Source organism: Lichenostomus cassidix, chromosome 12 (genome assembly GCF_008360975.1).
Source record: "Lichenostomus cassidix isolate B80296 chromosome 12, HeHo_3.0, whole genome shotgun sequence".
NCBI classification, from domain to species: domain Eukaryota; kingdom Metazoa; phylum Chordata; class Aves; order Passeriformes; family Meliphagidae; genus Lichenostomus; species Lichenostomus cassidix.
Window position 1 is genome coordinate 19,938,791 of NC_139493.1, and position 12,332 is coordinate 19,951,122.

Below are 12,332 nucleotides of genomic sequence, written 5' to 3' on the forward strand. Positions count from 1 at the left end.
ATATCCTTACAGGGCAGTTCTCTTTTTGCTGTGTTTTTCTTCCTTCTGATTGGAAACTCATCAATTTTTAGTTCACCGTCATCTGACACATATTCATATTCATCCCGTACAGGTTTGGCTTTGTCCTCTTTAAAATTCTGCAGTGACCCAAACACGCTGGTATTCAGATGTGTTTTGACACCCTTTGAACTGAAAAAAAAAATTTACGAATCAGTAGCAACACTGAGTAGAAAACAGCTTGTGACTTGACAGACAATGAATATCTCTATGCAGAAATCTCAGTCAAATTGAATATTTTCAGGGGTGCCAAAGTAATTAGAATAATTTCACAAACACATTTCTGAACCTACAATTTATATCTCAAAATAGGATTCTGACTAGAGCACTAGAAGAAGTTTTTGTGGTAGGGTATCTTTTATATGGACCAAAAAGGCAGATTTTCATCTTCTTGTAAAAAAAATATAAATAATGACCTTTCAATCCCCTTTTTTAATTGGGTGTGTGTTGGCATGCTTTTACTTACCCAAGCAACTTCTTATTAGAGAAAGAGAATGTGAATTTGTTGTCCTTATTTCCTGATAAAGGCGTCTTTTCCAACTTGTGTTCCTCTTCCATTTTTAGAAGTGAATCAGGTTTACTGTTCTGAAAAGCAAAAGACCGAAACAAAAGAAATAAATCAGTTAAATGAGTCATTTATGTTTCAGCTTCCCAGGTATCCTCAGAATCTATTAATCTTTAGTCAGACAGAAATAGAATCACAGGATCCCAGAATGGTTTAGGTTAGAAGAGACCTTAAAGCCCATCCAGTGCCACCCCCATGCCATGAGCAGGGACACCTTCCACCATCCCAGGTTGCTTCAAGCCCTGTCCAACCTGGCCTTGGACACTTCCAGGGATGGTGCAGCCACAGCTTCCCTGGGAAACCTGTGTCAGGGTCTCTCCACCCTCACTATTTCAATATATCTCAATATTTCTTCCCAATATCCAAATAAGTTACCCCAAATATAACAATTAACAGAGGATTTTGTAACAGGACAAATTATATGCACCTTTCTCATTAGAAGTTTACAATGAACAGCTATTTCAGTGAGAAAGCCTGTTAAATTTCCCTTATTAAAAACCCTATTAAATTTTCCCTGCAGACAAAATGTTTTATCCTGTGAGTGAATTTGACTCACCCTGCATTCAGCTTCAGGAAAGGCAAGCTTTTAGTCCATGGGGCATAATTCCGATTTCATTAACTCTAATTTTATGCCACTAAAATTAGGTCTTGATTATTAGCTATTAGTTACTTATTGATTAGTTGTTGATTTCTCATTACTTATTGATTTCAGACTGAAAGTAGTAGGACTGTGTCACAGCAAAGATCACAAAAGGGATCAGCACTGAACTATCTCACTGTTAACAGTTTGGTGTCACCATGGATAAGATGGACAATTCAGCACATGCTTTTGAAGAATCCTTCCACCCGTCTTCCTTTATCAGGGATTAATTGATTATTTTCTGCTTAATTTTCTTTCCTTTGGAAACTGAAAATTGGTGCTTTGTTCAATCTGTTTAGGCAGAGCCACAAACAATTCTCTACTTTCTGCTTATCACTATGTGGCAGAATTTAACAGGAGATATTACCTTATATTTCCATTTGGCTTCTGTTTTGCTTTTATTTTGCTCTCGAACTTCAAATTTCTCCACCTCATTCTGCTTGCTCACAGATTCCTTATTGGGAACGCTTAAAACATTCTTCGCAGCCTATGAAAAAAAGTCAGGAAAAAGTCCTCTTAATGAGGATGGAGTGCAGGCGTATCAAAAAGACAGGGTTTATCTGGAAAATAACATATATTTTTGAAAACTCCTAGTTATTATTTTTGAACCTGAAATAGAGATTCAATCAAATATTGCTCCTTCAGAGTCTGCAGAAGAGCAGCCTCACTTCTCCTTGATACACCAACACGCTCCTCTCCCTGTCTGTCACCCCACGACAGGTTTCATAAACTATTAGAAGTACAGAAACATTTTAGAAAAGATTTATGGGTATTTCTTCACAAACAGCGTACAACCACTCCTCTGTCAGTGCCTTGATGGATCCTGGCCCCTACTGAAATCAGTAACAAAATTTATGCTGAATTAAAGGGCATCAGAATTACAGGACATCAAAAAGAAACTTGTCCTACATGGGCAAAAGTGGATGAAAATTATTTTTCTATTTTCAATCACTTATTCTAGAGCAACATCTCAAGCAAATTAGATACTTTAGAAATAAATTCTTTCATCATTGACACCTTTTGATATCAGTGGCTTTCTGGGAGGCTCCATATCAATGAATAACCAAGCAAACAGTCAAATCAAATCCAACAACTGGATAAAAGAAGGGCAATGAGCCAGCAGTTACAAACCTTTCATTTGCCTCGGCAGAGCCAAGGTTTCATAATGTCTTTCACATACTACTTTTTGCATGAGACTTAAGGAGTGATTTTATCTCTCTGATGGTGGGAGAAGAGAGAGAGAGTAAAATATGACCCACCTTCCCCTTCTTTGGTGTCTCGATCTTGGTCAGAGCCTCCTTTGTGTGTGCCTCCAGCAAGTCAAGGTTGGGGATGGCTTGTGGTGGGCTCTCCTTTGCCTTCTTTCCTTTCTTTTTGCCTTCTCCCTTCACCTTCGGTGTTTTGGGAGGTTTTGGGGGCTTGGGGGGCTTGGGAGGCTTCGGGGGTTTGGATGGCTTGAGTTGTTTGGGGGTTTTCACAGTTTTGGGAGTCTTTTTTTTAGGGAGCTTTTCTACAGATGGGGGCGGAGGTGTCACTTCGACAGGTGATGGAGTCTCCTCCTTCTCCACAGGACAGATCTCCTCGGTGGTGGTGTTGGCACTCATGTCTGCTTTGCTGGCTTTTGAAGCATTCTGCAGTTTGGCACAAAACAGAAGATGTTCAGGCATACCATGTTTGATATTCACCTGCACCCTCCAGTAGATGGAGAAACAAACCCCAAAGACTCCCAAAAAATTGATGGAGGGCAATCTGCAGCACAGGTCAGTCTGACTGAGGAATGAAGATCCCATCAGAGGTCACGGTAATGTTCTGCTCACCAATCCCCACCCCCACTTCCCACCCTCACATTCCTCAAGTCTGGCCTGGAGTAACTCCAGAGGCTTGGTAGGGAATGTAACTTTCACTGGGTTGTGCCGTAATGTGGGACTGTAAAATGGCCTGTCCACACAAACAGATGGACAAAATGAACAGTCTTCTGCTTAAAATGCTGATCAGCTTGAGCAAAAACCCTTTCCATTTAATTCTGATGTGATAAACATAGCAGAATCACATATCACGCCCTTGGGAAAAATTAGCAGTAAAATAGCTGCCCAATTAAAATTAACATTGACTAATTAAAAAGAAATTATTTTCTGCTTAACTTGCCATTCTGACAATCAGAAAACTTAAATACTACATCAAAGAGGATCAAAGGACAAGAGAGATTTCAGTTTTGAGGCCTTTGGTTGTAGAAACAGAGAAACAGAGTAGAATGTAGCACAACGTCTTCTTCAAGGAACTGAATCAGTTGTCACATTTTGCCGTCACACATCTCCACCAAGTGGGATATGGTACCACACTCCATGGATGAGACCTCCATGCAACTTCCTTTTTGGGGGGTTTTGGGTTATAATTATCATCTCATTTGCTATAGTTACTGTCCCCTAAAGCCAGCTCAGGGCAAGGCTTCCCATTGAGACAATGTGCAGGATCATAGCTCCAAGCCTTATGCCATGGACAAAAGATAAGCATCAGGAAAAGGAGATGTTACATGGGGCAAATGGCCAAGAGGATGGCAACAAACAACATTCTTTGAGGTAGGGAGTAGCTGAAGTGAAAGAGAAAATAAGGCTGGAGAGAAGAGTGTGACCAGTCCAGCTAGGGTAAGGTAGAGGAGAAAGCATGACGCAGGACAGGCAGAGACAGCATAGAGCCAAGGAGAAAGCAAAGAGGAGCCCAAAACATGTGTTGCGTCAGCCACAGACAAATCCTAAGCAGAGTTCTTTTAATGAAGAAAATGGGAAAAAGAGATTCATTCATTTCAATACATCCATTTTATAGCCTAGACCCCCAAAATAGTAAATATTATTAAAAAAGCACAAACCTCACTTAATCTTATTTCTTTGGCAAGGTCCTTGATAAGTTGTGCTGGTTTGAAGTTTTCTGGTAGTTCATCTTCGTGCTCTGCTAAAGCCTAAAACACAACAAGGCCAGACTGCTGTTTCTGTGCATTTTTTCTTCAAAAATAGAAAAAAACGCTTTTGAAGTGACTCGTCCATATTTTTTTCCTATGTATTGAACTCAATCCTGACTGTATTAGGTATTAAAATATGGGAAAAAAAATTTCTGTTCTGCATGTTATTGTAACTAGTTGTCCCAAGAGAACAACGAAGTCAATCATCTTTTTTCAGATATTATTGCATTTTCACAACTGCAACATCATTTTGCTCACCCCCAGTTCTCCCAATTCCTTCTCTTTGGCATCTTAGAATTGGATGTTTTGCAACGGAGATGTTATTTGTTCCAGAATTTCTTCTCTGCTCCAGCAACTGACAAACACAGAATATCAATCCAGGCTGGTTCTCCTACCTGTTTTTTAGTCCATGACCTGAAAGCACCATTGAGAATCTTTGCTCCTTGAAGGAGATGAGCAGGAGGTTGTTGTCCAGCTTTATGCAAACCTAAGCAGACAAAAAACCCAATGTCATTCAACCACTGACAGCTACAGTTGTTTACGGAAAGTCTTTAATTTGCAAACTGTAACTGGGAAAGCTAAAGTTAACTCTTTGAGAGTTGGTCCCCACAAATGAATCGCTACTATAACCTGATGGTAATAAGGAGTATTTTCACTGTGTCCCAAATCCAACTGGGCCTTCCCACACAGTGCTCCTGTCAGTGATGGCTACACTGGAAGTGCTTTGGCTCACCTCGGTCCCATTCCCAAGCTAACTTCCATGGGCACCCATCCCATGCTATGGCAATAAAAAGGTACTATCAGCGGTTTTTGATTCTAACTGAATTCTGAAAAAGCACCTTGTGGATTAGTTGGACACATTCTTCTTGTTATAAAAGGATCCGATGGGTGTCTCTGGACACATTTTATAGTGGGAGAAATAGAGGCAATGAGCAAAGCAAGGCCAAATCTGTAAAAAGGATTTACACATGGATGCTTGGATCAAATCTGCAGGAATCGGCTTTGGAAGCGTTTGAACTTCATAGAAAATGGCTTAATTCCCAGTGTTCCTGCTGGCCAAACACCTTATGCCCCTGTGGACCCCTGTACGTGAGACCTGCCCTCATGCTCCAAGCAGGATCCGCCGGATGAAGGGAAAAAATGGGATGGAGGGCTGCTCTGTGCCCTGGGCTGTCAGAGCCTGCAGCTCGTTCAGTTACAATGGAATGAATCCAGACTGATGGGCAACTCAAAACTAAAATGAGCTTACAGTATAATTTCATAAAGCAGTTAAAACCTTCCTTTAGGCACAGGTAAGAGGGACAGCTCAGGTCGTTCCCAGAGCACAGGATGTTCAGGGTGAGCTGGGCCAGAGCAGCATGTTCTGCTGGTATGCTCGAAGTAGTTTTCGAACACTAACAAGGCCAATTTTGGCCATCTGTTCACCCTTTATGTGGACATCAGCATAAATTCAGGGTAACTGTCCTCAGACCCCAAAGCTGAGACATCACAGCGGGCAAGGAAATGTAGTTTTACCTTTGAATTTCTCTAGTAGATGCTTTCCCATATACCAACACGCCGTTTCAAAGTTTGGAAACTGGGTCAGACTGACAATTTTCAGTCGCCTTTCTACTTCATAGGCCCTGTAAGACAAAGCCACATGAATTTCAGCATCACAGAGAATGAGTGTGTCACAAAAGCCCCAGGGTCATTTTGCCATGCGTCCCCTCTTTGCCCTGCTGCCACATAGGCTGGCATCAGGCCAAAAGCAAAACTTAACAGCACCAGTAAAAAACTGAGATACAAATGTATGATAGTTTCATTGCATTATTTGCCCAGAATCAGTATAGAATTATTATTGTCTTACACTGGGCAAAGAGCCCAGCTGAGCAGGTGGGGGCTTATCCAGCAGCAAATGGCAGGTGCCAGTGTAAAACTCCAGGCAGTTTGTAACAGCTCTTCCTCCAGGATGTGGCCACATCAATCCAGGCACTTCAAGTATCCTCCCGAGCATTGTGCAGCAGGTCTGACAGCTTAGGGTAACTCAGCATAAGGGAACACGATCAGAGGGGACAAAGGTGGGTGCACCATCCAAAACTGCCCAAGAGCTACACCCATGTTACTGTCAATGATTCATTATTAATGATTTATTAAAAACTGAGCCTCTATAAAATTTTGGATTTTAAAGACAGGTTACCTCATCTGCATTTCCACGCTTAGACTGTGTAGAAAATGTCCTGCAAAAGCCAGGCAGTCTACTGGTGTTAGAGTTGCATAAATCCAACCTAAAAGAGAAAGAGAAGAGTCCTCAAGACAAAACCTCCAATGTCAGTACCACAGACTTTAATCGCAACACGATGTCTATACTTCACTGAGCAACTTACTCCCCAGGTACCCACACAGCCTTCAGCCCAGCCCCAGAACTACACACACTTTGAACAAAGCCACCTCTGGCCCTTTCTTTGTTTTGCTACATAATGGCAGCTGCTTTCCTGTGTCCACAAAAACCTGTAACAGCCCCTGGCATGTGTTTTATCACAGTGTCAGAATCAGGTGTTTTCCAAACATGCATTTTCATACAAAAATCTACTCAGGTTAGTGAATCTCTATAAATTGCTCTGGTTTTGTTCCACCATCTGCTCCACAGATGGTAATAAGAGAAACATCTACTTTCACTTTTTACACTCAAGGTGAAATTCAAGTGCGTAAACATTTGGTGCATAAATCTACTCACACACAGAAAGATGTCACAACTGGCTGTTGCTTCCTGAGCACTGGTTTCAGTTACTATCACTGCCTGCACTCAGATTAAGGCCCAGCAGGGCTCTGCATCATTTAAATACATATAGAGGGAGAGAAGGTCCCTGCCCCAGTTTCAAAAGGTAACAGGGAGGGCTGGAAACAGCAATGCAAATGAGGAAATTATTGTTCATGGTGAGAGGGAGGTGAAGGGCTGGAGCAGAACTGTGTTCACTTCAAGCCCTGTACTATTTTCTGATTAACTCCCTATTGTTATGGAAATCCTTCCAGGAGCCAAGAAAAACAAAATCCACCATCCCTGATATCCAGTGAAAGCCTGAGTCTATCAACTAACCCATAAAAATCTGTGACACTAAGGTCTTTAGCCTCATGTGCAACAATAAATGCACGTTCACACTCGTGTAGGCACCTGTAGTTCCTGAGCGTCACAGGGGATTAATGTCTGTAACAAGGATTTGGGGGTGTCATGGTCAGAATGTAAATTTATTCAACGTAAATTGTCTATTAGATGTCAGAAAGCACCAATGTCAGTGTGGATACAGAAGGAAAACTCATGAGTTACTACAACCCGGCTAGATCATGAGTGGAACACTCTACCTACCCGTTTTATTTTTAAAAGGCTGCTAAAATATAAAAGAAAGCAGTAAAAGTTCTGATTTGTTTTGTTTTGTTTGTATGCACATGAAATTAAACTTCTAGTGAGAATTAGACTTTGTCAAAGAAAGTTGTCAAATTCCACCCGTCTGGAATTTTGGATGTGCTAAAAGGACAAGGAAAGCCCTCCCGCCCCAGCCTGCTTACCTGATGGGATGAAGAGTGTCTGGCCTTGTTTAACGGTGCATTTGTAACATTTATCTACTTGGTCTGCAAAAAACATCTCACTGTGGTTTGCTGCTGACTGCCAGCGTTCATATAGAGAAATATTTGCAGAGGCTGGTTTGATGAGATAAAAGATCTTTTCTCCCTGAATTAGAAAATATAAAATTAGCAACAAGCAGCTAAACCAAACAACACCGCGCTGGCACGCACGCATGCACACACACACACACACAATATTTATCTAAATATACATGTAACATTGGGTATTTTGGCAGTATTTAAATTAAATTAATTAGTCAGCTTTGTACAGAAGGATTAAAATAATTAAATCCCAGCTGACCACATCTGTGCTCAGATTTGTGGGAGTGATGGTGCAAAACATTTACAGTGCCAGGTTCCATCACATTGCAAAAACAGGTATCTTTAAAAATGGTATCTTTAAGGCCTAGGGTGATGTATGTGCAGAAGGCACTAAACAAATATTAAAATCCTAATAGAAAATACACAGAGTACTTCCATGCTCCAAGTGCTTCCTCACTCAGGAGACCCTGCCACTGCTGGGAGTGCACCCATTTAGAGTATCTAAGGCTCAGACACAACATGCAAAGAAAACCTGAAAGCCGAATTTTGGAGAGAATTTTATGATGGTCTTTGTGTATAAAACTTAGTTTGTTACTAGATGCACCTGAAAGCCAGGCTCCCTCACCTTCAGCACGTGGTACCAGGCAGAAGCCCCACCAGAGTCTATGTGGAAGTCGGTGTAGCTGTCCTTCACGCAGATCAGGCAGTACTTGGTCACTTTGGGTTTAGCCAGCAGAGCATCATCAGGCCAATAATTTTCCACCCAGGACAGCTTCTTAACAATATCAGGAGGCTCTACAAAGCTGGACATCCTTACAGAGAGGATGGAGAACAGACAGGCAGCTTTTTAAAACAGAGCACAAGGATCCCAGTACAACAAGAGGCGAGTGTGACTAATACTTGCATGGCAAACTGAAGCAGCTCCTCTTGTGGCAGTGGAACTGCTCTTCATTCAGAAAATTAGGGAAAACTGTTTACAGACAGAGATTTAAGGTTTTTTAAGTGTGATGATTTAGCAACAATCCTTTGCCTTCTTTCAGCAGTATCATCTATGATCAAATATATGCTGTTTGTAGTTTTCCAGCCCCTGCTTCTTGCTATGCAGGCTCAGGTATCAACACAGCTGTTATCACAGTCACCTTTCCAGCCCCCTTCAGAAGAGAAAGTGAAATGTGTGCGCTTTGACATAAAACATCTGGTAAACCTTAAAAATTAGCAAGTTAAGTTTAATATTAATAATCCAAATAACAACAACATGAATGCATATGGATATATGTCTTGATCGGATGCTGAAAATCCGTGATCCTATTTACATTGACTGAATTACATTAAAAGCTCAGAAGAAGGAAAATGTGTAATTTGGGTTGATAATGTGAATATATTTAAAATACAAGATATATAATATATATTTCTATAATGTATATGAATTGATCTATTTATTTACATTAAGCACATATTCTTACTGGATATGTATCTAAAATTTATACAAATTATTATCTTCATTCCCATTGAACATATGTTCCTCTTTATTTATTTATCATTCATATCTTACGTTTTATCAAACATATATACTGTAATCATATGACAGTACAGTGGCATGCCAACCACGTATTAAGTGTTTCATCCCAGAATATGCTAAATTTTAGATTCATATAGTCCCGGATTTGGGCTGATAGCGCAGAAGGTGAAGATTCACTGCTACAGACTCTAAAATACCCCATCAGTAAGAGTATCTGCACTTCAATATTAAATGCTCCCACATGTCCTCTGTGTTCAGTGTCAAGTCCTGATGACAATAGCTCCATTTCCATGGCAGGGAAGATGGAGCTGTGCATTCAATTAAACTGTCACTGTCTGTTCTAAGAAATAAAATATTTGCTATTAATGTCTAGATTAGCAGTGTATGAACGACAGCTCCAGCAGTCCTTCAGGAAAAAAGACATCCCGTTATTTGGGGATAATGGCAGAAAGCTGAAAAAATCTCTGCTGAAGATCCTGGTGGTCTCTAAAGCCTGCAATGAGTAAAGCTGCTCTCTGCAGCAGCAGGTGTGCACCACTAAATCCCAGCTACAGGGATCAGGGGAATGGCTGGGAAAAATGAGCTTGTCATTATCCACCAGCCTTGCTTTTTAAGCCTTCTTCCTGAAGCAGAATGCTCCCCAGAACAACCACTCTTTGTTTTCCTGTTGACATTCATTATCCTCTGTGTAATGTGATTGTATATAAAGCGATCTTTTCCTTCTCTGGTGCTTCCCTTCTGGAATCATCAGCTACCTCAAAGGGCTGCAGGACCTGTAAAAAATGACCTGCACAGCTTTTGATGTTCAATATCTCATAGATGCCCCTGCCCACTGCTGGAAGGAAAGCTCAACTCAGTTACAGCAGCACAGCTATAGAGAGCACTAGGCAGTGGCCTCACCTCCTAGGCATTCCTGGGCATTGCCATCAGCTAGTCATGGAATCACAGAATGGTTTGGGCTTGAAGGGACCTTAAGCATCATCTCATTCCCATCTAGTCCATGGGCAGGGACACCTTCCACTAGCCCAGGTTGCTACAAGCCCCATCCAACCTGGCCTCGGACACTTCCAGGGATCCAGGGGCAGCCACAGCTTCTCTGGGCAACATGTGTCAGGGCCTCCCCACCCTCACAGGGAGGAATTTCTTCTTAATATCAAATCCTCTGATCCCCACCATCACCCCCAGCCTGCCATTGGGAAGTCAGCATCACCCTGACCCTGAGCTGCTGTCAGACAGATCACAGGTTACCTGGCAAAAGCACTGAAAACAGAACTGTAACACATGCTGTAGGAGTACAAAATTGTAACAAAATCCCAAAGTTGTTCTCCTCAAAGGACGTTACATTACACCTAAAGCCACACTCATCTGCTTACTCATTCTCTGCTACTTTGCCTGCAAGATTTTAGCAAGCAATGCATGAGGCACTCACACCAAGTAGGATGCTCACTGCTGTACAACACACTTTAAAAAGGAATGTGCTGAGGATATCAACATCACCTTAAGCTGGAAGAAGGGCTGGTGTTGCATTACACCCATCACAACTCCCATCTGACCAGAAAAACCACACAGAATATTAAAAATAAGGCCCCTTGTACCCATGTTGTCCCACATAGAGAATTATCACATGCCTGTCCTCCTTGTTCTGACATTAATGGTGTTGATCACATTGCACCCAAGTACCTAAGGGTATTATCCTTCCTCAGGACAAGGCAGAGAATTCCCTCCTGGAGCATCAAGTCATGTTTGAGCATCCAGCTGCACTGGATGAAGTGTGCCTGTACTACTGGAGCTGAAATAAAACTGGAATGACCCAAATGTCCTGTCCTGCCACGTGCACACAAATGCTGGCGACACACAGGGTGAGCTCCCACCACTGCTGCTCTGTGCTGTTCCCCTGACAGAGCAAATTGCACCTTCATTCCATGCTGTGCCTCAACTGGCTGTGTGTGGATGATGCAGGGGAGAGTTGGAGTAACCAGAAGCTGCTATCCCATGGTTAAACAACATTCCCTAAAGAGGAAAGCACTTGGGAACGCAGAGGCTGAAGCCAGCCATGTATCCCAGATGCAATGTGGGATTCAGTAATTGAAAATTACAATTTATATACAATTCTACATAAGTAATATTAATATAAATCAAAAATAGATACATAAAATAGTATGTACAGCTATATTATTATATAGAAATATGTTACATACAAAATAATAAATTAAATACAAGCTACAAATCAAAATAAATCTGTAATAATTACCATGCAGCAGGCTAGACCCTTACCTGGTGTCAGAAAACTCCAGGTTTGTGACGTTTAAAACCCTTTTCCTGTTTGTGCTGTAGTAGTAATCCACAAATTCCTTGAGCTTCATCTTGCAATCTTTCTGCTTGGTGACATCAGTGACATCAACACTCCGCTCTGGTCCTGCACACGAATTCAGTGAAACAGAGAGATTGATGGACAGCCTGCCTTGCCCCCTTCTCTATGCTTGGGGGTGAGTTAACATGTCCAGAAACATCTCAATCTTATGATTTTCTGACCTTTTCAGTCCTTGTATCCTCCCTGTTGCTTACTGCACCCACATAGACACACATGCATGAAAGACCTGCATACATACAAATACCCATAAAATGGTGCTTTTGTAGCCATGTCCCTGATGTAATGATCTCTGTAGTTTTTATTTTTAATGGATTAATGTTATTTTGGACCTATTAATTTCACTATGGTTTTTACTTGCTGGATAAAAATTAAATGCAAATACCTGTGTATGCACAGAGTAAGTCCTACCCACCACATTATAAAAGCCTTGTGATTGCAGACAGGGTGTAATACTGTACCACTACAAGCATTAATTTTACAATATTGTACAAGTGCAATATCTTCTTCAACTGCTTTTTCAGAATTCTAATTTCTCTTATGCTCTATTTTAAATTTTTCAAAATCTATAATCAATGAGAAGTTTTGCAG

At 41.3% G+C, this 12,332-nt stretch overlaps 1 protein-coding gene across 2 annotated transcripts in view; it reads right to left on the reverse strand.

The window, feature by feature from the left end:
• PHF2 (PHD finger protein 2) overlaps window positions 1–12,332 on the reverse strand; it is an 81,028-nt gene that overhangs the window by 16,372 nt on the left and 52,324 nt on the right. For both annotated transcript variants that reach the window (XM_085073148.1, XM_085073147.1), the window contains exons 5-15: window positions 11,648–11,789; window positions 8,480–8,666; window positions 7,756–7,918; window positions 6,392–6,479; window positions 5,731–5,837; window positions 4,611–4,702; window positions 4,126–4,215; window positions 2,522–2,893; window positions 1,630–1,749; window positions 524–642; window positions 11–189 (exon numbers count right to left, since the gene is read on the reverse strand). In XM_085073148.1, the coding sequence (XP_084929274.1) occupies window positions 11–189; window positions 524–642; window positions 1,630–1,749; window positions 2,522–2,893; window positions 4,126–4,215; window positions 4,611–4,702; window positions 5,731–5,837; window positions 6,392–6,479; window positions 7,756–7,918; window positions 8,480–8,666; window positions 11,648–11,789 (1,659 nt within the window). The remainder of the gene's footprint in view (window positions 1–10; window positions 190–523; window positions 643–1,629; window positions 1,750–2,521; window positions 2,894–4,125; window positions 4,216–4,610; window positions 4,703–5,730; window positions 5,838–6,391; window positions 6,480–7,755; window positions 7,919–8,479; window positions 8,667–11,647; window positions 11,790–12,332) is intronic.